The sequence below is a fragment of the Astatotilapia calliptera genome, chromosome 11 (assembly GCF_964374335.1).
Source record: "Astatotilapia calliptera chromosome 11, fAstCal68.1, whole genome shotgun sequence".
NCBI classification, from domain to species: Eukaryota; Metazoa; Chordata; class Actinopteri; order Cichliformes; family Cichlidae; genus Astatotilapia; species Astatotilapia calliptera.
In genome coordinates, this window is record NC_137432.1 from 21,068,824 (window position 1) to 21,095,379 (window position 26,556).

The 26,556-nt window shown below is 41.2% G+C and overlaps 3 protein-coding genes across 4 annotated transcripts; all 3 read right to left on the minus strand.

Annotated features, from left to right (window-relative positions):
* Positions 1–52: 52 nt before the first annotated feature.
* Positions 53–3,785, minus strand: LOC113032227 (jeltraxin-like). 2 transcript variants are annotated; one of them, XM_026184993.2, is made up of 5 exons: positions 3,665–3,785; positions 3,424–3,478; positions 1,647–1,749; positions 1,249–1,546; positions 53–362 (listed from the first exon to the last, which is right to left on the minus strand). In XM_026184993.2, the coding sequence occupies exons 2-5, from the start codon at positions 3,476–3,478 to the stop codon at positions 144–146; spliced, it is 675 nt and encodes a 224-aa protein (XP_026040778.2). In that variant the 5' UTR covers positions 3,665–3,785; the 3' UTR covers positions 53–143. The 2 variants fall into 2 exon arrangements, with proteins under 2 accessions (XP_026040778.2, XP_080164103.1); XM_080307977.1 differs by lacking the exon at positions 3,424–3,478 and having other exon boundaries at positions 3,665–3,689.
* Positions 3,786–10,350: 6,565 nt separating this feature from the next.
* LOC113032229 (mucosal pentraxin-like) lies at positions 10,351–12,581 on the minus strand. The gene is made up of 5 exons (XM_026184997.2): positions 12,492–12,581; positions 12,208–12,262; positions 11,702–11,804; positions 11,320–11,617; positions 10,351–11,182 (listed from the first exon to the last, which is right to left on the minus strand). Exons 2-5 carry the CDS (start codon positions 12,260–12,262, stop codon positions 10,964–10,966), a joined length of 675 nt encoding a protein of 224 aa, XP_026040782.1. The 5' UTR covers positions 12,492–12,581; the 3' UTR covers positions 10,351–10,963.
* A 3,329-nt stretch (positions 12,582–15,910) lies between these two features.
* Positions 15,911–25,623, minus strand: LOC113032541 (metalloreductase STEAP4). Its single transcript, XM_026185516.2, has 10 exons — positions 25,171–25,623; positions 24,686–24,793; positions 24,522–24,592; positions 24,310–24,397; positions 23,313–23,591; positions 23,062–23,156; positions 22,851–22,961; positions 22,393–22,435; positions 22,146–22,310; positions 15,911–16,589 (listed from the first exon to the last, which is right to left on the minus strand). The coding sequence occupies exons 1-10, from the start codon at positions 25,369–25,371 to the stop codon at positions 16,332–16,334; spliced, it is 1,419 nt and encodes a 472-aa protein (XP_026041301.2). The 5' UTR covers positions 25,372–25,623; the 3' UTR covers positions 15,911–16,331.
* Between the last annotated feature and the right edge of the window lie 933 nt (positions 25,624–26,556).

Genomic DNA, 26,556 nt, shown 5'->3' on the forward strand with positions numbered 1-26,556 from the left:
CACACAAAGCCCAGCTTTGAAAACTCCAAACTATGTAATAAAAAATGCACTATACGCTTTAAAACCATTTTTATTGTGTAACATATTAATAGTATAGATTGGAAAAATTCTTTACATTGGGCATAAAATTGGTATTAACAGTATTAACAGTAATGGTATCGCTTGTCTTCTATCAACACTCTTCCTGTTATCTGAAAATCCAGAGCACTCCAGTTCAGCACATTCCCCAGAGTGAAGTGCAGCTCATCTGAGTAGTTTTGGATCTCACAGGAAGACATGGTGTAGTCCCACATGTGGACATCAGATATCATGCCAATAAAAGACTGATTAATATCAAATTCTCCACCATAGGAATCCTGTTCCTGAGAAATGGCAAAGAGTTGAATTAACAGTTATATTGCACTGTTTCTGACTGACACAATGTCACAAATAAGGAGAATGAGAATATTTGGAAAACATAAATAAATAAATGCTGTGAAATTTCGAAACATTTTAATTATATAACATAATAATAGTATTGTTTGTCCAACGTACAGTGGTTTGGCTTGTAAACTTTTCCACATTTTGTCACATTGTCACTCTATTTAGTCATTAGCACTCATCAGGCAATGTCTATGGGCAACTGACTGCACTCAGACCAAAGGGGGCTGAATAATTACGTGACAAACACGTGTGAGCTGTGTTTGTCGTTTGGAATCATGTATGATTTTCGTTCCACTTCTCACATGTACACCATTTTGTGTTGGTCTTTCACGTGGAATTCCAATAAAATTGATTCATGTTTGTGGCTGTAATGTGACAACATATGGGAAAGTTCAAGGGGGCCGAATACTTTTGCAAGCCACTGTAAGTAGTCTGAGTCACCTTAGCATAGTACCTACATAAAATGGAAATGGGGAAATCTAAAGCAATGCTGATCCCAAAAATACTAAAACCAAACCAGGAAAAATGCTTCACTGGAAGTTTGGAGCTGCACTCCTTATGGATATCAGCACAGGTTCCAGACAAGTATTGTCAGGTCTTATACTCTTTTTGTTAAATATAAAATTGTGGTTTTCACTTTAATTCTTGTCTTTAATATAAAGTGAACTTGAAGCACTAGTATGTTGGTTACAGATCCAGAGCTTCAGCCTGTTCTGTTTCCCCATCGCTCTGTGCTAAGCTAACATAATTAACCTCTCAGACCAAATCACTGTACTTTATCTAATATAGCAACTGTACACCAGTCACAGTGAGTTTGAACTGTACCTGTCCTAAAACAATAGACATGGGTTCACTGATGTTGAATCCAGAGCTGACGAATTTCCTGCTGGAAGGCTTTCCATTTACCCACAGCTGAATTATTCCAGAGGTAGCATCCCAAGTGGAACAAATCGCATTCCACGTGTTCAACTTGTAGTCTTGCAATGCAAATTCAGCATTTTTGTCCCTGACCCACAGCTCAAACAAATCACTTGCATCTAGTTTGAATATCAGAAAGTCATTGGAAGCAAGCGATGTTGCCAAAGAGAAAATAGGGTGGCCTCTTCTGAGGTCTGTAAAGGATCTGTAAGCAATGACAAGACACTGACATACATGATGATGCTTATGATTATGATGATGATTATTATTATTATTACTATTTGATTTTGCATATTCAACATTACCTGAGACAGACAGTTACAGCACTTAAATCTTGTTTTGTTGTTAACAGCTTCGTGTGAGCTGTGTTTGTCGCTTCTGGGAAGGTCAACATTTTACTTTCCAGGTCTTAAAGGAATTAGAGAAATAAATTAATAAAATGATCAGTAACTTTCCGTGATGCTGATAACCAGACCAGATTTCTCACACCTACAGGGAGTGCAGAATTATTAGGCAAGTTGTATTTTTGAGGAATAATTTTATTATTGAACAACAACCATGTTCTCAATGAACCAAAAAAACTCATTAATATCAAAGCTGAATGTTCTTGGAAGTAGTTTTTAGTTTGTTTTTAGTTTTAGCTATTTTAGGGGGATATCTGTGTGTGCAGGTGACTATTACTGTGCATAATTATTAGGCAACTTAACAAAAAACAAATATATACCCATTTCAATTATTTTTACCAGTGAAACCAATATAACATCTCCACATTCACAAATATACATTTCTGACATTCAAAAACAAAACAAAAACAAATCAGTGACCAATATAGCCACCTTTCTTTGCAAGGACACTCAAAAGCCTGCCATCCATGGATTCTGTCAGTGTTTTGATCTGTTCACCATCAACATTGCGTGCAGCAGCAACCACAGCCTCCCAGACACTGTTCAGAGAGGTGTACTGTTTTCCCTCCTTGTAAATCTCACATTTGATGATGGACCACAGGTTCTCAATGGGGTTCAGATCAGGTGAACAAGGAGGCCATGTCATTAGTTTTTCTTCTTTTATACCCTTTCTTGCCAGCCACGCTGTGGAGTACTTGGACGCGTGTGATGGAGCATTGTCCTGCATGAAAATCATGTTTTTCTTGAAGGATGCAGACTTCTTCCTGTACCACTGCTTGAAGAAGGTGTCTTCCAGAAACTGGCAGTAGGACTGGGAGTTGAGCTTGACTCCATCCTCAACCCGAAAAGGCCCCACAAGCTCATCTTTGTATGATACCAGCCCAAACCAGTACTCCACCTCCACCTTGCTGGCGTCTGAGTCGGACTGGAGCTCTCTGCCCTTTACCAATCCAGCCACGGGCCCATCCATCTGGCCCATCAAGACTCACTCTCATTTCATCAGTCCATAAAACCTTAGAAAAATCAGTCTCAAGATATTTCTTGGCCCAGTCTTGACGTTTCAGCTTGTGTGTCTTGTTCAGTGGTGGTCGTCTTTCAGCCTTTCTTACCTTGGCCATGTCTCTGAGTATTGCACACCTTGTGCTTTTGGGCACTCCAGTGATGTTGCAGCTCTGAAATATGGCCAAACTGGTGGCAAGTGGCATCTTGGCAGCTGCACGCTTGACTTTTCTCAGTTCATGGGCAGTTATTTTGCGCCTTGGTTTTTCCACACACTTCTTGCGACCCTGTTGACTATTTTGAATGAAACGCTTGATTGTTCGATGATCACGCTTCAGAAGCTTTGCAATATTGAGACTGCTGCATCCCTCTGCAAGATATCTCACTATTTTTGACTTTTCTGTGCCTGTCAAGTCCTTCTTTTGACCCATTTTGCCAAAGGAAAGGACATTGCCTAATAATTATGCACACCTGATATATGTGTTGATGTCATTAGACCACACCCCTTCTCATTACAGAGATGCACATCACCTAATATGCTTAATTGGTAGTAGGCTTTCGAGCCTATACAGCTTGGAGTAAGACAACATGCATGAAGAGGATGATGTGGACAAAATACTCATTTGCCTAATAATTCTGCACTCCCTGTAGTGTTTAATGACTTAATACATAAATTTACTTTGAGGAGTGGCAGCACATGTTGTCAGCGTCACCAGTAAAAGCAGCAGTGCCATCTGATACAAAGAAAATACAATAATTCAAAACAAACATTGCTCAAATGTTCACCTTTCAACTTTAGTATGGAAATAAGGTGTCTGTCACTTAAGGCAACCTGCTATAATATATAATGCAGGCAGAAAAATTTTAAAACTTTTGTGTGGAAAGCATTAATTTAATTTGCCCTGTGTATCATGTCTTACCTTGAATTCAGTCTCAGGAGGTTGTGTTGCATGAGGCCAGCGAGGGAGTGAGTTTTATAGTGGCAGTGTTTGTTGGTGAAAATAGGTCTCCTTCACTGAGGTCATTGACTCTGGGTTTGTCCTACCCTTAGATCAAGAACACAGCACATTTTGTAATATTACCTCTGTAAACAACCTCTGGATTTTAAATCAAACAATCAACATGACTGGAGTACAGATTTTGATACAAGGGTTTTTTCCAAAGTGTTGCATTAACTTTGTAGGAATTTTAACCATTCTGATTAATTGACCCCCAATTTCACCTACTTTATAATTGCTTCCTTTAAGGCCTCAAACTCTTACAGTGAATTACAAAAAGAGAACGCGTCTCAGAAAGAGCTTTAGCACACTTAAGCAAACGTATAATTAATTCTAGTCAATTCTCTAAAATCCTATCAAACACTGGTTAAAAAAAGAATTAAGTATTGTACTTGTACTTGTTTTGTTACTACTGGGGAGGCCTGGGCAGGAGATCCCCCGGACCAGCAGCCAAAACCAGTAATTTAATGTTCTCATTAGGCTGAAAGTCTCAAAATTTCTCAACCAATTTTAAATGGAAGAACAACTTGCTACCACAGAACAGTAGACCCGTAACACTTAATAGACATTTTGATATACCATGTCATTTACTCATTGAATACTATATAGTTGCATTTTTGTGAAGGAAAAAAAAGGTGTTAAATGTAAAATCCATCAGTTTACTGCACTCGGTGACCTATTGCGCTCGACTGCACTAGGATTTATGAAAGCAATAGTAAAAATAATGTATTACGATGTCATTCTAACATCTGAAACATGTGGGTCACATTTTCAAGTCTCTGAAAGGATGCTTCACATGACATTGTGTATTTACTGCTCTAATTATAATGGCTGAGAAGAGGTCTCTTCTCCAATGAAAAGTGAATTCCATAGTCCTCTTTCTATGCTACCATAAAGCTTGGGAGTCTGAGTTAGTCAGATTAAATTGATATTTTCGAAAGTTCTTTTCCCTCCTTTGTATGACCATAGACAGTGAGTCCAGTAACACAGAGGCATTTTGTACAAAAGTGCACCATTGAAAGATCCTGTTATTTTGTCTAACTGAGATCTCTTTATGGCCACTATGGGCAAGAGGAAGCAGTTGTAGTAGCAATATTACTTTAAAACAATATTACTTTAAAACAATATTACTTTAGAGCATTGAAATGAGCATTATCTACCCTGTGAAACAAAAGTAGTTCAGTGTACTTTTGCTTTAGTGAGGACTTGGCCGTCATTTTTTTCCCTCCTTTCTAGACACACAAATGAGTTGTGTTGTTGTCATATCTCAGTGTAAAACAGTCTATAGAAGTATATGATAGAATATAATAGTTAGATGCATGTCTTCTCTGAAACATTAAACATTTTAAAAGCTGCTCTACCAAAAATATGAACTTCGTCCTTGTGAGCTGCCAAAATTCCCGCTAATCCACTCTGAAATTTATGTTTGCCAAAGCTTCATTATCTCTGACATGCCTTTGGACATTGGACTTGTTTACTTAGCCTGGTGAACTCCTTGTTAGTGCAAAACAAGTCAGTGAATTTATGGAGCAGCCAAAAGTCAAAATACAGTCTATAAGACAATAGATATACAATTATGGACAACCTGTATAATTTATCTATTGCTGTTGCTGTAGGAGGCATGGGTTTAAGATCTAGTAATGTTAGTTTCATCCTTAAATCAAACCACTAAGCGATAACAAGCATTAAAACTTAACACATCTAAATCCTGCACACAATTTTCATCAGCATGACTTTTCTTTGAGTTTCATTTTAATATTTATCTTCTGTACTTTTAGGACTGGCAGCAATGATGCCAGCATCAACAATAGAAGCCACAGTGCCATCTAATTCAAAGACACTACTCATATTACAAATCAAACATTGCTTAGATTTTTAATATTTGACTTAGAAATAAGTTTTCTGTAGCTCAGGGCATCCTGCGACAATGTATAATACAATATTATATATTATATAAAATTGTATTATCTATATGATGGCCAAATCAGATCTGTTTATTCAATATTTCATGTCAGATTTAACAGATAAAAGATCTGGAGATAATTCAAAGTGTTAAACTTGTAATTTGGTAGCTTTTTCTTGCATCTTATGACCATCATCAGGGTGAAAAATAAAATAAACCTGCTGCACACTAAATGCCTAAAGGCCTGGAAGACCATTGTTAAGAAACTACAATCTCAATGAAGCAGATATATTATTTTTAAAGTCTGCAATCAAGCTAAACCTTCCTGAGCGTAAATGTAGAGAGTTTACAAAGTGCTAACAACTGGTTACACTTGGAACAAAAATGGCTGAGTAGACTTTGCCAGAAAATATGTAAAAGAGCATGCACAGGAAACAAATCTTTGGACAGATTAAACCAAATTTAACTTGACTTAATTAGTTTTTCAGTTTCCAAAGACAAAACTGACGGCTGAAAAACCCACAAACAAGCAGCAAGTGAATGTGGCTGCTATAAAGGCCTTGGAGAGCATCTAAAGCCAGGAAACACACATCGGATGATGTTCATGGGTTCTGGATTCCAGACAGTAAAGAATTTTCATCCTATTGTCATATTAAAACAATCCTTATATTAGTTTGATAAACTTCCTTTGAGCCTCTGAAAGTGGGAGAGTGTAAATAAAGCTGTAAGTCCTACTTTGGTCACCAGTTGCATTACAGTTTGGTCCAAACTAAAATATCTTACGCACTTTATAGCATTATTGTGTCCTATTTAATTCCAGCCAGTGCTAAGTTACATGTAAGAAATGCAAATTTACTGTTGAATTTATTTTTTTTTTTTTTTTTAGTGGAAATGCAGAAGGTCACTAACACTAAGAATCGGGCCTTCAAGAGGTTCTCTTTAGTTCCCAACAAAAATATCAAAAATAGAGGTGATTGGTGAGTTGTTTTTCTACCAGAGCTGATATTCTGCAGTCATTTACAGATCAAGTCTCTGTACTTTCACTTTGATTTTGGACGCATGAAAGGCAGAAGTAGTTTTATTGACTTTTATTGACAGTTAGTATTTGTTTGGCTGAAGAACGACCTGCACGGCAATCAAAAGTCCACGTGAGTGCACGTTTCCCCCCATTTTATTAGCAAAGCACTTGTTTGCTCCTGCATGTGCTCCTTGGACTTGTTTACTTACACTCATTGATCGTTTGAACATTTGAACTGAACATAGCAACACAATTGTCAAGGGTAGTGTCGTGGATGAGAGGAGGGGGACCCAAACGCTGGACTCACAGGCAGGTAGGTGAAGGTGGATGTTTATTGCCGAAGGAGTGAGCAAACAGTACAGAAGGAGGAAATGGCTGGCTGACTGAATGACTGACTGACTGGACATACAGACGACATCAGACATACATCATTAACATCAATGACACGACAGAGAACTGGTGAAACCGAGGAACTTAAATACACAGGTGGATGATGACAATGATTGGAAACAGGTGAGTACAGGGCTGAACATAATCTGACTAATGACACGGGAGACAAGCTGACACGGGAAAAAACAGGAAGTGAGAACATTAATGTGGCGAACCAAACTGAACATGAACAAACTGAAATCACTGGGTCAACGACCCAGGAACCCTGACAGTACCCCCCCCTCCAAAGGCCGGCACCCGACGGCCAAAAGAGAAAGAAAAAAAACCAGAACAGGGCGGGCGGAGGGGGCCCAGGACGGAGGGACGGAGTCCACACCAAGACAGTTCAGGTGGGCGCCCCCGTGGCCGAGACGAGACAGTTCAGGTGGGCGTCCACGCGGCCCGTGGCCGAGACGAGACAGTTCAGGGGGCCGACCGTGCGGACGGCAACGGCGACAGCACCGGTCCGGGGGCCGACCGCGCGGACGGCAACAGCACCGGTCCGGGGGCCGACCGCGCGGAAGGCAACGGCGGCGACGTGGACACAGTTCGGGGGGCCGGCCGCGCGGAAGGCGACGGCGGCCACTCAGGCGAAGGCGGTCCGGGGGCCGGCTGCGCGGAAGGCGACGGCGGCCACTCAGGCGAAGAGGGTCCGTGGGCCGCCCACGACGGCGATGGCGCCCGGCCAGTGGCTCAGCCAGCGGTCTAGAAAATGGCCGTTTAGCTCCAGACCCAAACGAGGCTGGGCCAGGCGAGGCTGAAGGCTCTGAGGCTGAGGCCGGGCCGGGCGTGGGTGCAGCTGAGGCCGGGCCGGGCGTGGGTGCAGCTGAGGCAGAGGCCGGGCGTGGGTGCAGCTGAGGCAGAGGCCGGGCGTGGGTGCAGCTGAGGCAGAGGCCGGGCCGGGCGATGCAGGCGCGGAGGCCTCTGGCCGGAGACAGGCAGGGCCAGTAGGCGCGGAGGCCCCTGGCTGAGGAGCGGCCGGGCCAGCGGGTGTGGAAACCCCTGGCTGAGGAGCGGCCGGGCCAGCGGGTGTGGAAACCCCTGGCTGAGGAGCAGGAAGGCTCACAGCTGGCTCTGGGTGCTGTGGCTGCAGGTCCGGGAACTGGACGGGATGGTGGACAGGTGACTGGGAAACAGGAGGCGACTGGACTACTGGGAAACAGGAGGCGACTGGACTACAGGGCACTGGGCGGCAGACTGGACTACAGGTGACTGGAGGACAGGTGGAGACTGGACTACAGGTGACTGGAGGACAGGTGGAGACTGGACTACAGGTGACTGGAGGACAGGTGGAGACTGGACTACGGGTGACTGGAGGACAGGTGGAGACTGAGCTACGGGTGACTGGAGGACAGGTGGAGACTGAGCTACGGGTGACTGGAGGACAGGTGGAGACTGAGCTACAGGTGGCTGGACTGACTGGAGGGCAGCAGGAGACTGGACAGCAGGTGAGGGAACCGATTGGACTAAGGAGACTGACGGATAAACAGAGGCCGGTGAGGCTAATGGCTGAGCTAAAGAGTGAGCTAGTGACGGAGATAACATTACGGCTTGGGCTCGTAAGGCTGGTGCCTGGGCAGGGGACAGTTCAGCTAGTCTAACCAGTGATACTGCGAGGGCGTGAAAAGCTGGATCAGGAGGTGGATGAAAGGGTGAAGTAGTAGGTGGACCAGTTAGCTCTTCCAAGCCTCCAGGGAGGTCAAGCTGGGTTCTGGCTACCCTCAGCCTGGGCGCTGGGACAGGCACAGAAGGTGGCTGGACACCAGTCACCCCCACCCGAGAAACAGGAGCGGGTGTGGAGGTAGACTGGGTCGCAGCTGCCCTCCTCCTGGGAGCTGGCACTGGAGTGGGTGTAGGCTGACTGATAGGAGTGGAAATAACGACTGGGTGAGCGACACTGACAGGTCTATCGGGTTGTATTCTGGTCTTTCTGCCACCACTATTTACAGTTTTTGACTGAACAGTCTTTGGGGAGCCAGAGCAGAAAAAATCTTCCCAGTCCACATCATCCTCAAGGAGGGAAACTCCCCATGAATCAGAAAAGAGTCTGTTGTGTGTTTTAAGTGGATAATCAGATGAGGGGTGTGGAAAACAGTCACTGGAACTCACCACCGGGAGTTGCTGAACAGAGTCCGTTTTATGGCGGCGTGTGCGCCGCTTTCCCCGGGAAGAGGAAGCGGGCCGGGTAAACGGCTGAGCCTCTGGCGCGGTAGCCTCCGCTGAGCAGAGATGGGAGGTGTAGCCGCCGTGCCGTGGCGAGGCGGAAAGGCTGGAGAGTGAAAAGGCTGGCGGGCGAGCGAGGAGCGAAGCGGCGGGAGAGCGAGCGGCCGAAGCTTGGGCTGTGACGCCCACTCTCCGCGGCGAATGCTCCGGTGCAGCTGAGGCAGCAGGTGGGGGAACGTGGCGTCTCCGAGGCCCGCCCAGAGCCAGGCGAGTCCCCTCGAAGACGTGTTCTCTCTCCGCGACGAGCCGCTGTTTTCCCCGAAGCCCCTCCGTCCAGCGAAGGAGCGCTGCCTCCTGCCGCTCGAAAAGTTCAGGGTCCGCTGGGTCCACAACGCGGGGTCGTGTCATTCTGTCAAGGGTAGTGTCGTGGATGAGAGGAGGAGGACCCAAACGCTGGACTCACAGGCAGGTAGGTGAAGGTGGATGTTTATTGCCGAAGGAGTGAGCAAACAGTACAGAGGGAGGAAATGGCTGGCTGACTGAATGAATGAACGAACTAAGGACTGACTGACTGGACATACAGACGACATCAGACATACATCATTAACATCAATGACACGACAGAGAACTGGTGAAACCGAGGAACTTAAATACACAGGTGGATGATGACAATGATTGGAAACAGGTGAGTACAGGGCTGAACATAATCTGACTAATGACACGGGAGACAAGCTGACACGGGAAAAAACAGGAAGTGAGAACATTAATGTGGCGAACCAAACTGAACATGAACAAACTGAAATCACTGGGTCAACGACCCAGGAACCCTGACAACAATTTTCATGGCAATGCCATTTCTGTATTGTAAATACATGAAGATTTAATAGATGTGTGCGTTAAACAGCTCTATGGTAATCTAAAAACACTTTTATGTGTTTTGTCATGTTTGATCTAAACAAATAAAACAAACACAGCTTTCAGTGTTCTTACACAGTGTGTGTTCATCTGTGCGTTTCACAGATTGCACCACTGTGGGGCATCTGTCAAAAAGGAACTACTCACATAAACAATAAAAATCCCAGAGTCTTCTGTGTATATGGTATAGGTCCATTTAATCATAAAATTACACAAATAGTACTCGAACGATCTGATTATTTTTTAAAAAGCCAAAACAAGGAAAAAAACTGCATTTATCAGTTTGGGCCAGTAGAGGGCGACATCTAAAACACCACCTTTTAGATTAAGTTGAAATACTTAAGTAGAGATGCAGAGTTTTCAGATTTAATGGAGAAGTTTGGACTTCTCTGTCGATTGCACTTTGTGACACAGTGCTGATGGTGATATTTTGGCAAAAAAAAGCTTCTTCTTCTTTTCTTTTCTTTTTTTTATACATTTTATTGTCATGCACTGACTAGAAAAACATTTATAGCACAAGTTGATGAATTGTCAATTTATTGTTCACTTTACAATAAATTTACAATTAGAAATTCGTAAAATTATTTTTTATTTTTTATATTTATGCTCACCAGTTTTTGTTCTCAATGTTGTTCATGAATTAACCAACATGTAACATAATCACAGCGACCAGTGTAACGCTTTCATATGATTATCGTAAAAGGGTTTAAAAAAAATCATCAAATATTCTTTATGATGGACATAAAAACAAAGTAGTTTTTTTGACCAGATTTTTGACTTTGTAATTTTCTGATTAGTGACACGTCATGAGTTTATTTTCTATCAGTACTCTATCTATGATCTCAAATTCCAGTGCGCTCCAGTTCAACACATTCCCTGGCGTGAAGTTTAGTTCATCCACATAGTTTTGAATTTCACAGGAGGAAAGGATGTGATCCCACAAGTGGACGTCAGACATCATGCCAACGAAAGACTGCTTAATGTCAAATCCGCCACCGTGGGAATCTTGCTCCTGTAAAGAATGCAGTGTTTGAGATACAATAGATTAAAACTACATTGTATATTATAGTACATATAGTACATTATTAGTATATACAGCGTCTGACTGAATCTAAATAAGTATTTATAATTTATCAATAAAACATGTACCTGTCCTAAAATTATTATAACAGGTCCTACGATGTTTGTTCCAGTGTTGACAAATTTCCTAATCGAAGGTAGCCCATTAAACCAAATCTGCACCAGTCCAGACTCAGAGTCCCACGTGGTGCAGATAGAGTGCCACATGTTTGGCTTGTAGTCTCGTCCTCCAAATTCAGCTTTCCTGTCCTTGATATGGGGCTCAATCTCTTTATTTGTACCATCCCAGAAGATCAGGAAGTTATTGGAATGAACAGGTGTAGCCAGAGAGAACAAAACGTGGTCTCTTTTAAGGTCTGTAAATGATCTGTAGGCATGGCAAAGGATGACTTATTTCACAATCAGAGATACAGTTGCTTCTTATAGGAAATGCATGCATATTCATTGCTACCTGTGACAGAGTGTTAAAGAACTGAAATCCAATCTCGACGCATTCAGCCTCACATGAGCTCTGTTGGATTCCAGTGGGAAAGTGAACATTTTACCAGACAAATCTGAGAAGAGAGAAAGAGGAAGACACTTTTCAAGTGGTTTTGCTTTTTTTACGAAAAAGGAAAATGCAGGAAATTATGAACACAGAGAAGCATGTGCGCGGGGTCCCGCCAACACTCAGATTTAATAAGAAATTAATAAGATTAATAAGAAAACTTAAAAGAAGGAAATACAATTTTTTTTCAATGAGTCAAATTCACATGAAGCCAGAAAGAAACAACATTAAAAATACAAATTTTAAATGTATGTAAATCCTTTTTGTTTCTCAGTCTTGTTACAAAGATTGGCTAGAAATTTTAATAACGTCATTAAAAAACAAAGTATCATTAAAAGTGAATAACAAAATACATGAACATCGTAGAAATCTGCTGTTGTATTCACTTTGTTCAGAAAAAACCAAAATACCTTGAGGTCTTGCAGCACATGCTGTCAGCATCACCAGTACAGGGAACAGCTTCATCTAATACAAGCACAAATTATACTTAATTATATAAATGGAGTTTTTTCGAATTATTCTCAAGACTAGTGACACCAGTTTACTGCTTGCTTTGGATTCCTACAATAAACAATAGAGGCGTAAATTATCTACTTCACCTGTATTGCTCGTTGTAAAAACAAAATGAAGTTTTGTATATAACAGAATGAAGGTTACGTTCTTACACATGCCAGTTTTGAATGTCTCAACTTACCTTGAAATCTGTGTCTGGTACTGTCTGTGCAGCAGTTGTGAATGCTGTGAAAGTTTGAGTTTTATATACTTCTTCCCCATTTCTGGCGGTTTGTCTGTGTCAGTGTGTTCACTTCCTTCATCCACTTCTTCTTTTTTCCTACTTTTTTCTTTTTTGCTGTAATCTGCAGTATGATGATAATTCTACAGTGGTGAAGGTCAGTTCAGTTGAAACTTCCTTGGTTTGTACTACTACTCAACTAAACCATGAACTGATAAACGGGAGACTAATGAGCTCAAAACGTTTGACTAAGGGAAATAAAACAGTGAGATATGAAATTATTATGGAAAATTCTCAAAGTGATGCCTAAGAGTTGTAGCTGATGCTACATTGTATAGCTAACAACACAATAAAGGCCAAATTTTGGTGGCATATATATTAAAAAATCGAATGGTATCCAGGACCACAGCTATTACTTGCTTATATAAGCTACTTGTTCTTTCATCTTCCTCACTGTTTGATGGTGTGATCGTGGACAGAAGAGGGACGCCTGCTGTCGATCTCTGTCTTGCTGTTTTATAACATGTCCTTTGTTCGCATAGAGCTGTCATCGGTAAATTCAAAGTTAACGTTGTACATGATAATTAATGGTTATTCTGTATTACACTAAGGCATTCATAATGATAATAATAATGTAATGAACAATGGTACTGATAATAGTTCAGTTTTGAACATTCCAAAATATTAGACTAATGATCACGTAATTATTTCTGCTGTCATACAAAGAGTGAAAGTGACTTCTCTTGTGCATTTTAAAGTACCTTGCATTTGATAAGCTAATTTTGCGGTATAATTGCTAATGTTTAACTGCCTAAATTGATGTGTTTTAGAGGTTTTTAATTACATAGCAATAACAAATGTGGATGAGGCCAGTGCAGACACTAATGTTACCTGTCTGTAATCAGTAAAAGCAGGTCTGAGATGTGACGCTGCTCCTCAGAGCTCTTCAATGGCACGAGCAACTGATTGTGACAACAAGGAAAGGCGATGCAGGGGCCAGGGGGTGTACGGCATTGCAGAATTATAAAAACACAATTGTTGGGCATTACATGCTTTCAATTAGGAATTGATGCCATGGGACTACTTTGAAATTAAAATGTAAAATTATAAAATAGACACACGTGGGAGAAAAAACTTTCCTGTCCAAAGGGTCAGGTGCTTGAGCACCACCTGGGGTCTATCTGTGCATGTGCCTGTTCAGCACTCTTTCTAAAGTCTGTAACTCCAGTGCCCTCCAGCTGATGGTATTCCCAGGTGTGTAGCTATTTTCTTGTGGATGTCACAATAAAACAAACAAAAACACACAATCCCTCACATGGACATCACACATCAGTGCCAACAAGCACTTGCTTTATTTCAAGCATCTTGCAAAACAGAAGGTAATTGGTGTTTTGAGTATTTGCTTGGAAAGCATCATGGTCATGGTCCTGAATTTTTGACCCAGCATTTTGATTTTTATTGTGCATTTTTACCTTAAGAAGATGATTTACGTTTGAGCTTTGTGCGGTTTACTCTTGAGTCTCTAGTCTTGTTTGACATTGTTAGGTTGCTTTTGATGTTTTTTGTTTTGTCCTCATTGACTTCTGTGAAAGTCGGCCTCGTCTCCATGTTTACCTATGTTTCCCCATGTGTCCCTCTCTCCTTCTCTGTTCCTCAGCCCGGTCATATCCCACTGTCTAGTTCACATGTCTTAGTCTGGGTCTTACTGTGTGTTACTTCCTGTCTTATTTTGATAGTCTCTTGTCCTGCGTGTGTTATGTTTTGTTTTGCCTCCCCCGTGTATTTAAGTCCTCAGTTTCCTTCTGTTTCTTGTCATGTCGTCAGTCTTCATGTCAGTCTTGCCGCTGAGTTTTCTCTGCGCTGTGTGCTCTGTTTCATTTCTTGTGTCTAGCTTGAAGTTCTGTGTATGTGGTTCATGTCTTGCCACGTCAAGACGTTGTATTTTGTATTTTCATTTGTAACTCCCAGCAATAAAACTGCCTCTTAGTTTATATTTTGTCTCTGGAGTCCTTTAATTGCTTTATTAAGTGTTATCATTACCAGGAGATAGCATTCCTTGGACTGTCCTTATTAGATGCCGTTATAAGGGCACTCGTTCATATCCTAACTGGCTCAAGTTAGTTGTTATCACTTCACCCGTTTATGGATAGGGCAAAAAGTTCAACTTTGACTGACACCACCAGCAGTGGTATAGATCTTTAACTGATAAGGCCCATTTAAAAGGCAACTTTATGAGACCGGAAGGTTTTTATCTCAGTGTGATGGCTGCACTTACAGCCACACAGTGGTAATACCCACCATGTTAGTGTAGAGGCTTATAAGTAACATTGCATTCACATTTGTCTTTCTTTACATATGGGAATTAATTTACAGGACAATAAATAACTGGTTTTGGTTTAGAATTAATTCACATATCCACATAACACTGCATTCTAAAATAAGTGCGCACATTTTAGTTTACACTGTTATGTATGATTAATCTTTTGTTTTCTGAGTTACCTTAGTTGCAGCTGTTCCAGTCCCTTGATTAAGGAGCCAAGAGGTGGAAAAGGGGCGGAGCGAGCTTTAAAGGAAGACTACAAATTGGTTCATGCCATAACTCGGGACCATGGGGGGGAATTGGAGTTCATTATGCTAGGTTTAGTTAGGTTTTGTGTGTTTTATCCCTTCTCGTGTTTTTTGTGGGCTGGTCAGCCACTATTTAAGTTTCCCCTTTGTCTCGTTAAGTTAGGTCAGTTTGTTTGAGTTATCAGTAGTGCTGTCAACTTTGAGAAGAGTTCTGTTATTTTGACCTCTTTTATGGGCCCAAGATTTTGATTCTTTTTGCACGAGTTAACCAATTATGTTTTTTGGGTTAAATAAAAAATCTTTTTTTTGGACTTGTGCCTAAGTTTCCTTCACTGCGCGTCCATCACACTCAGCAGGAGTCACAGGAATGGTGTATCCTTTACTTTGAATACATTCTTTCACATCTACGCCTGTACTTGTCATGATTAGATTTCATTTACAGCTACTAATAAAATGACGTTTACGTGTTTACGTGTTACTCACTTCAGGAAATGACTTGATGCAGCGCAACATCACGGGGCTATCTGAACTGTGACAACCCAACAATAGATTCTTTCAACAGACGACGGTGATGGAGGAGTCTTAAATTCCTCTTTCCTAGTGATGAGATCCAGCGGTGACTGGGGAGAAGGCTGGTTTTCAGGCCAAATGTTTCTGAGAGAACGCTATCTGATCAGCCAGAGGGATGAACCCTGGAGAGGGATCAGATCGAGACGACTAAACGAGACACAGCCAACTCAGCAGGGAAATCTCCCAAAGTTTGAGCTTCTGGATAGAAAGAGATATTGAAAGAGAGACAAGACAAGACAATCTTGGTCTGTTACACTGCTGTTTATTTTAAAGAGTATTTACAGTGGTTACAATTAACATAATGGGTGTTTAACAAGAAAGAACAAAGGAAAAGCAGTGAGAACCAAATACATAACTATAAATGCAATAAACATAACCCACTACACACTGCAAGTTCAGATTGATAGTTTTTTTTCTTTATTTTTTATAAGGATGTCATAGAGGACACAACACAGAATCTCAGATTACATTGTGTAACACTTCTGGATGTGGAAATTATTGAGCTTCAATGGAGGCGAACACAAAGGCAAAGGAAAGCTGCTTTTACATGTACCACGTTTACAACACTGAACAGTTTTCTTGTAAACATATAATCCTGGCTCTATGACATCTATGCCTTTGCGTCTGTGTTTATAATTCATTTGTACCTGCAGTGCCATTGCCTTATGTTAGGAGTAATTTTTTGCGTTCTTGCTCGGGATCAGTTCTCTCCCAGCCCTGTCGAATCCGGGTGAGAGTGCTGTCCACGCAAGGCAGGAGGAGAAGCAGCTTGAGCACTAACACCACGGAAGGCACCACCAGACTAAGCATGTAGCCAGGGAGCATAAACCATTTGTAGGATGAAGGCTGAAGAAACTTATCCCAGCCGTACAGGTAGGTGTGAAATGTACAGAAGAACAGTGTCAGGTAGCCCAGCTTAGACTGAAAGACAGTAAAACAATGAAACAGGTTCATCATGTTACATTTCATTCACCCATTTATTTTCAGAAAGCACTGATGTTATGATGTGCAGTCAGTTTTCTTTCTGGCAGACTTGTTTGCATCTATGCATAAGGAACATGTCGTCTGTGTGTGAATGCCTCAGCTACTCAGAGGAGAGAGGTGCTGAAGGATAAATGTGAATAAAATAAAAAAAAAGAATAAAGATAAAAGACAATTTCTTTTCTTTTATATGAAGTCAAAAACTGCAGTGACAAGCTGACCTTAATAGAGACATAGCTCCATATGTGCAACGCATGCACTCTTTGACTTTGTGTACTCATATACATAAAGGTACACATACATACTTATGCACATTTAAATACATTATATACACATGAACAAAGCCTTAGGACTGAGGCCCAGGATAATATATGCCCCCAAATTACATCTGATGCATAACTTAACATTTAAATCTCTGCTCTAATTTGGGCTGGAGTAAAGGGAGGGGTGGAATAAGAATATGAGCTTGACATGACCCAGATACATTTATGAATGAGTTTGTTCCCTGTAGTGTGTCCCATTTCATTTTTGATTGGTCAGAGTGGGAACAAAGGTAAACATTATTTGTGTCTGTTTAAGTAAAGACAGAGTTAGAAAGAGAAGGAGGGAAATATAACTAACAGATTTCTGACAGTTTGTTTCCAGTGGGAACTTTAACACAGCTGCCTGGCCCATGTGTGTGTTTTCCTATCCACATTTGTACTTGCCAGTCACAGTTTGTACCTTTGCAAATTAGACACAATGTGAACAATTTACCAAACAATTTTTCTGCCAGAATCGTTCCTTGAAGGCGCAGTAGCCTCTCTGTCAATTTTCACACTAACTGCTCCTCAGCAGCTTCGAGTATAAATAGGGGCAATAGTGGAGTAGCAGTACGTGGAAAATTTCAGGGTGCACTTGAAAGCATCTCCAGCAGACATATTAGAAGTGAGTGCCAACGAGGGATATTTCATAAAAAGCATCCGTGTGTTAACTGAATCATCAATCTGGTTGTCATTTGCAGCTTTTCCTGGCCAAGTGAAGAGATGATCAGTTGAAACAAATTAAATTTACCAATGAGCTTTATTGTATTCATTTTATGAGAAATTGACAGATTAAATATCCAGAGGTGTGGACTCGAGTCACATGACTTGGACTCGAGTCAGACTCGAGTCATTAATTTTATGACTTTAGACTTGACTTGAAAAAATGTTCTAAGACTTGTGACTTGACTTGGACTTTTACACCAATGACTTGGGACTTGAATTGGACTTGAACCGGTTTACTTGAAAAGACTTGATATTTTACCCAAAATATAAAATTTAACATGCATATTATATAGAGATTGAAAATGTGACGTCATTCACGGGTAGAACCGCAAAGGATTCTGGGAACTCGTGGCAAGCAGTAGTAGCGCACGCAGGCTTTCAATTAAAATCAGTCACACAGCGATAAAAAGAAACACAAAAATGTCAAGTCAAGAAGCTGTTGTATTATTAACTGCAATAGCCGGTCGCATGACAGCCACGGGAAGCCGACGGGTAAAGAGATCGGTTGTTATCGGATTACGTCGTTGAAGAGAAATTGTTCAAGCCATGTTTCCGAAGTAACAAAGACGCGACGGATGGTCTGGATTGCAGCCATTCAAAGATCAAATATAACGTCCCAGAACACTCCAGCTCACAGGTTAGTCTGCTCCAAGCATTTACACGAAGGTCAGTATTTTTTAGTAGTTAATACGTCATTTTTCTTAACGTAATTGGTGATATAGGTTACAAGCAAGTCTGACGCTGAACAGAAATTGTCGCGCTATGCTCCTTTGTTTATTGTGCATAAATAGTAAATTGTCCTGACACAATATTGCGTTTCGCTTCTGTTATTATGGTACATTGACAAAAACATATACTTTTATTCACAGGATAAAACAGGTTTTTTGTATCACTAATTGCCCAGTACGATTACAGCATACAATATTGTTGTCACTGCTACATTTCTGTAACGCTACCAGAAATTATTTCCACTACTAATTAATTACCGTTGAGCTCAAAGGTCCTATTAATAAACGGTTAATGAATGTGTATTTATGACGACAATTTGTGAGACTGGTAAACTTATGATACGTACGATGGTCTTTCGTTCTACACGGTGCATTTCAAGGTCCTGTACCCATCCGTCGGTAAACTGTACCTGGGCTTGTTGCAGTGACCTGAAGTTACTAAACTTCATGAGTGTATGCACTCACTCCAAGAACCGTATGATTATAAATATGCATATAAATATGCTAAGATGAGATAGCTGACTTCATCTAACTAGCAAATGTTTTCCAGGCTACGTTGGTGATGCAGTTTTTTTTAATGTATATGATATTTTTGTCATGCGATTTTAAAGCCAGTCCTACAACCGCATCCAAGAATAACATGCAGCTTATCTCAGAACTGTCGGTGAAAATTATTCTTGGAGCTAAGTTTAATTGAGCTGCATTTTAAAGAGGTGCAATTTCACAATTTGTGTATATTTTCTAAGTTCACTATTTTGTCATGTGTTGAGAAAAACACAGATTTTAAAATTACATGGTCTAATATTTACATTTAGCATAACTGCAACATTCTTTTTTCGTTTTTTTTTTTTAAAGACTCGAAAGGACTTGAAATTCAAAATTTCAGACTTGTGACTTGACTCGGACTTTTACACCAGTGACTTGAGACTCGACTCTGACTTGCCTGACATTACTTGAGACTTGACTTGAGACTTGAGGATAAAGACTTGAGACTTACTTGAGACTTGCAAAACAATGACTTGGTCCCACCTCTGTAAATATCACAGAAATGCTCTTTCCTACCACTGTGTTTATTTGTTCTTTGTTTAAAAAAAAAAAGTGTTTTGAAACTTCTGTTATTTTTGTTTTTATTTTTAAGCGTGATTGAGTAAACCAGAGACTAGCAAAAATACTCATTTACTGTAGATCCGGGATGTCAAACACATTTTATCTTTGTGACATCTTTAAATTATAGAAATCTATAACTTAATTAGTTTGGCTTTGTATGGATAGCCACGGGGAATCTCTTTATCATCAGGAAAATCTGTAAAACTTTTGAAAACACAGATGTAAATGTCCAAATGTTCTGTTTTCCAAAACCATCCAGTTGGTTGGTTTGGAGTCTTCACCGGGTTGATTCTGGCCCCCAGGCTTTATGTTTGACACCCCTGCTCTAGATGGAGAGCATGTTTTCCATTTTCTATCTGATATTAATTGATTCCAGTAATAAGCAAAGATGCCAACTTCTGTACAAGCACAAATCTGTTGGATGGATTGCTCGGAACATCAGTGGGCCAGCTCCAGGGAAAAATCCCACACTCTCATTCCTCCACTTGTGACTTGAAGTTTTTCTTCTTATAAACAGGATTCACTCATCAGGCCAAGAGTTTTGTTTCGCTGATGTGCCAATATGAGTTTGCACGAATCACATACTATAAATCAAAGATGGAAAACCTACATTTGTTTTAGTGACCATCGGAGGACAGTTCCTCTGATTGTAAAAAGTGGTGTGATTATATACAGGGAGTGCAGAATTATTAGGCAAATGAGTATTTTGTCCACATCATCCTCTTCATGCATGTTGTCTTACTCCAAGCTGTATAGGCTCGAAAGCCTACTACCAATTAAGCATATTAGGTGATGTGCATCTCTGTAATGAGAAGGGGTGTGGTCTAATGACATCAACACCCTATATCAGGTGTGCATAAATATTAGGCAACGTCCTTTCCTTTGGCAAAATGGGTCAAAAGAAGGACTTGACAGGCACAGAAAAGTCAAAAATAGTGAGATATCTTGCAGAGGGATGCAGCAGTCTCAAAATTGCAAAGCTTCTGAAGCGTGATCATCGAACAATCAAGCGTTTCATTCAAAATAGTCAACAGGGTCGCAAGAAGCGTGTGGAAAAACCAAGGCGCAAAATAACTGCCCATGAACTGAGAAAAGTCAAGCGTGCAGCTGCCAAGATGCCACTTGCCACCAGTTTGGCCATATTTCAGAGCTGCAACATCACTGGAGTGCCCAAAAGCACAAGGTGTGCAATACTCAGAGACATGGCCAAGGTAAGAAAGGCTGAAAGACGACCACCACTGAACAAGACACACAAGCTGAAACGTCAAGACTGGGCCAAGAAATATCTTGAGACTGATTTTCTAAGGTTTTATGGACTGATGAAATGAGAGTGAGTCTTGATGGGCCAGATGGATGGGCCCGTGGCTGGATTGGTAAAGGGCAGAGAGCTCCACTCCGACTCAGACGCCAGCAAGGTGGAGGTGGAGTACTGGTTTGGGCTGGTATCATACAAAGATGAGCTTGTGGGGCCTTTTCGGGTTGAGGATGGAGTCAAGCTCAACTCCCAGTCCTACTGCCAGTTTCTGGAAGACACCTTCTTCAAGCAGTGGTACAGGAAGAAGTCTGCATCCTTCAAGAAAAACATGATTTTCATGCAGGACAATGCTCCATCACACGCGTCCAAGTACTCCACAGCGTGGCTGGCAAGGAAGGGTATAAAAGAAGAAAAACTAATGACATGGCCTCCTTGTTCACCTGATCTGAACCCCATTGAGAACCTGTGGTCCATCATCAAATGTGAGATTTACAAGGAGGGAAAACAGTACACCTCTCTGAACAGTGTCTGACTGGGAGGCTGTGGTTGCTGCTGCACGCAATGTTGATGGTGAACAGATCAAAACACTGACAGAATCCATGGATGGCAGGCTTTAGAGTGTCCTTGCAAAGAAAGGTGGCTATATTGGTCGCTGATTTGTTTTTGTTTTGTTTTTGAATGTCAGAAATGTATATTTGTGAATGTGGAGATGTTATATTGGTTTCACTGGTAAAAATAAATAATTGAAATGGGTATATATTTGTTTTTTGTTAAGTTGCCTAATAATTATGCACAGTAATAGTCACCTGCACACACAGATATCCCCCTAAAATAGCTAAAACTAAAAACAAACTAAAAACTACTTCCAAAAACATTCAGCTTTGATATTAATGAGTTTTTTGGGTTCATTGAGAACATGGTTGTTGTTCAATAATAAAATTATTCCGCAAAAATACAACTTGCCTAATAATTCTGCACTCCCTGTAGATGTCTTTGAATCACAACTTAAGTTAGCAGGGTACAGTATATAATTCTGGCCTCTTTTATTCAATAAGAACATTTTAAGTCAGCTATATTTTCTAAATAAGTGGATGAGCAGGTCAATTCTATTAACTTGTTAGGACAGGTTTACAAGGCAACGTTGGGTCTAAGCTTTCTCCAGTTAACGTTTTTATTACTTTCTTTTCTTTACTGTCTAGCAGGTCTTGCTAAAGTGCTCCATGCTTTCATCTCATGATGTTTGGGCTGCTATAAATCCCTCCTCTTCTGCTTCCAGCTCATTGAAAACTTGGCTGCCAGACTTCTAACAAATTCAAAGATCAATCCCCTTCTGCTAGAGATACATCACTTTAGATACTACATTTTATATCCGTCTTACCTGTATAAAGCTGAACTCTCTCCAGCTGAGCACATTGCTGACAGAAGGGAGGGAAGTTATTCCCAAAAGGAGATACAGGCCAAATCCCAGAATCCCAATAACGTAGTACGAGTCAGTACGCCAGGCCATGGTGGTGTCAAACGGTGACGTTTTGTTCTCCTTGATCTTAAAATCACAGTAAACATTTTTACCAGCTGTTTACGGAGTGGTGGAACTAGGTATGATTAATAATGTTTCCAAGTCTTACCTGTGAGATAGTATGTGCTGCCAGTCTGTATCTCACATAATATCTGAGGGCAAAAATGATTATTTAGAGAAAAATCATGTGGACAATTCAGATGGGCATAACTCTTTAAGATCTGAAATAAAACCTAGATGAAGACTTCACAAGAATTGCTGAATTAGCATTATTCACAAGTTTATTAAAGCATGATTTAGCCTTATCATTATAGCTGTATATATGTGAAAGGGTTACCTAGGCAACCAGACCCTGACATGTCATCTATGGGTAGTCTAAAACTAGTGCTTAAAGTTGAATCCACACATGAAGCATTTGTCAACGATGTGGCGACCAGAGACCAAAAGAAAGTCAATGACATTTGGGACCATGTACATCTTCCCAAACAATGTTATTCTAGTGAGCAGTTATAAACAGTCCCAGATATGTTTAATGAAGAGGCATGAAGATGCGCAGCTCTTACACACCTGATAGGGATGATAAGAGTGTAGAGCACATGCAGAGAAGCCAAAGCAAGAGCTACGAGTCCCAGCTGTTTCCTGCACAACATCCAACGATCCAACCAGTCGGGGAAACGCCTGAAACATGGGTTTGAGTAGTATGGCACAAAAATGATTAGAAAATTGCACACCTCTCTGCTGGGATTAAATATAATTGCATCCTATTTTGATTACTGACTTGTATTTAGTTCCTCTGTAGAGCTGAAGGAAGGCAGCTATGACTCCAGGCAAGTAACACAAAGACAGCATAATGAGCGACACGATGGGGAACACCTGAAAGAAGGAGACAGGAAGTTGTTTTGAGGATAAAAACCATGAGTTTTAAGTGAAAACTTTTTATTTGTTCAGTCATTTTTTATGGGATACATTTGGCGGTGACTTTTCAAAGTGTACCATGTGCTAATTTGTAAGGTAATAAACAGGATTTACCTTGTTGGCCAAGGATGCCATGATTCTAAAGGAGATGTCTTTATCATTCACCACATACGAATAGATGACATCTCTGATGAGTAGATAGAAGAAGAAGAAGGCAGTGAGGCCAGTGGCCAATTGCAAGGGCAGCCTCCACTCTGGGAAGAGCTGCAGAGGGAAATCCTCCAGCTCTCTGGCGGCAGTCAGAGACCCCCTGTCCAGAACAGTGAAGCCTAATTTGGTAGCCACCTCTATTACTGCCTGCTTTGCCTCAAGACTGTTCCCACACACGTACACCTGGAGAGGTAAGAAAAACAATCTATATTTTTTAACGCTCAAGAAGCGCCCCATGTGAGAAGTGCAGGTTTTCATCATTCTACATTTACACATTTATGTTTATGAATCTCACACACATGATGATCAACCAACAGAGACACACTGACAGTCAATGTGGTCATAGGAATGCTCAACACCTATGCAATGTTGCTGATGGTGCTCAAAATTAAACATAGTCCAGTGCATAAACATGTACTCCCCACAACACACGCGTTCTCCTGTGGTTTTTATTTTTTATTTATTGTCCACTGGGACTCCGAAACTGGATCAAAATGAGCAGAAAAATACACACATGCTGCAGTGAGAGAGCAAAACACATGACGGGATGCTTAGATCTAAGAGAGAGTGTGGAGTTAATTGATTCAAGGATACCACAGAGACAGCATTCTCAGGAAAGACATGAGGCTGACTCCTCTCCTCTTTCGCTTGGCTTTGGTTTGATCAAAACTTCAAAATGAGTTAATAATATAATTTGGTTGGAAATATTTTCCTTTAGGAAAGAGATTATTATTTTTAACTTCTTGGTCAGCAGTTGCTGTGTGAACATATCAGAGACTGTCAAATGCATGTGGTTCTGCATGCAAATACGTAATAGTTTTTACTATAAGGCCTTTTACATGACCCCTAGTATTCATGCAAGCAAGGAGATTGTAACACAACAAGCAGATGTAGCTTTTACCTGTCTGTTGGCATCTGAAGGTCCATTCTGAAGGGCCCATGCAGACAAGGTGTTAAATCCCTTCACCACCTGAGCTCCAGGGATTAGCCTGGTTATTAAACAACAATCATTTGCCTCATGTTCTTACATTTTTTTAGGTGATTCAACCCACATGGTCCATGAGATATCCCAATATTTCATATTATTACATTACTGCCCTAGTTTCCTCTTACCTCTGCAGATATTCAGCATTGGCCTCGGGGTACATATTCTTCTTGAGGTTGTTGCTGACATCCACCAGAACCTTCCAATCAATTAAATAAATACAGTGGATGAAAAGTTAGAAATGATCCAAGTGCTTTGTCACACAAAGTCATCTCACTGTGCAACAAGGTACCTTCCCCTTGAGCTGAGGTGCAAGCGTCTCCAGGAAGTTGTAGTTTTCTCTGTGAATACAAACAAAAACCAGCCTGGCTGATTGGGCTGCAGCCACATGACTCATCGCCTGCACAAGACATAAACACAGGAGAACTGTCACGCACGGCCATGACACATAGTAACACGACCGCTGACAAATGGTTTCATTTACTTTGACATTCTAGTTCAGTCGGGACAAGAAACAAACCAATGCACAATGTAGAGCACAAACAAAAACAGCAACATCTGGAGAGATGCTTGCATGTCCACAAATTATCAGCAAACATGTTTAGCTAAACAAGGTCAAGTCTGATTAGAAGAGCTGCTTTTCTCACAGCATTAACTATGCACTTTGAATACGGGGTATTTGTTTTGGTTAAGGACTATCCTTCAGTTCACATGTTGTGATATCAGCTGTCAAATAAGAACAAGAACAACAAAAACAACAGACATCATGCTCTGTACCTGAGTTCCCGGAGGCAATGGGCCACAGCTGTGGGGTCTGCGGCTGCCGTACACCACCTTGTAGCCAGTCTGGAACAAACGTTGGCCCAGAGAGCGCCCTAAGTCCCCCGTCCCAAAGATACATAGCATCTCCTGCTCAGTGGCTGCTGGTGTGCTCAAAGGACACAGCGATACGCTCTCTGAATTCACCTCCTTTGACATGCTGCTCAGTCTGTCACACAATACGGCCACAGTCTGACACAAAAAGGGAGAATACCTCCTGTGGTTCTGAAAGAACAAAACGCTCTACCAGGTCTTCTGCAAGCCCAGTGACAGCTGGGTAATGTGTCCAAGTTCAAGACAGTTGTAACTAAATTACTGTTACTTCAAATAAGGAAATCTTCTGGAAAAAGTGCCAGTGGACCATCTGACTGCCTCTCAAGTTCATGTGTCTGTTCTGTCATTTTCTAGACTGACAGATTTTTCAGTCCTGAGTCAGTTTTTGTATTGGTCTATCCCCTCCCATTTTAGGATTGGCTCAGACTGAAGTCTGTTTAATCTGGGAAACTCCATGGCAAAAGGTTGGAGGCAGGTTTCAGAGAGCCCTAGTTTTCTATCTGAGCCTCTCTGTCTCTCTGTGCTTTGCTTTGCCAGGAAAACTGTGGCAAAGTAAAGAATTATGGCAGGCTTCTGGGAAACCACACATATTATGCCACACTGGAAAACAAGACTTCAATGTACTATAGCTGGAAAAAAATATTTTCCCCAATTTATCACATAAAGTCACAGCACAAGAAACCCAGATTATGCAATAGATGAAAGTTGTTGATATGAGGACATGAAGGAAATGCGCAGTTAAGAATCAACGTGTGGAATGTTTCTGCTCAGACAAGCTCACCATAACAGGTTCATACATGTAGATGGAAACCGTGCCTCAAATTAAACACACACAAAAAACTTCATAGACAAAATCACAGTCACCTCATATTACATGTAAAATTCCCACGTCCTGTACCTACATAATTGCTTGGTCTTGAGTGCAAAACAAATAACACTTATTTTAATATCATAAGGATAATTGTGGTTCACTGGGAGTCAAAGAATACAATCCTCATAATCAGTCAGGGATACAGTGGTCAGAAGAGGTGCACCCTGATTCATGGAGTTTGTAGGCAAACCCACCAATTACAGTCTAAGCTGCACTCATGTGTTGTCCCAGTGAGTAATTAATGTTCTTAGCCTCATAACTTAAGCTGGCCTCTGAGTGCAGCCCTTCCTATTTTCCCAGAGGTCCAAAATAGCTCCACCGTTCAGGGCTGAGGTGAACCTCAGGCCTAGTGACCTGTCCTAATCTGTAATTACTCCCTCTGCTGTGCTGCATCACTAAGTGGTTGGCGTGTGGATGTA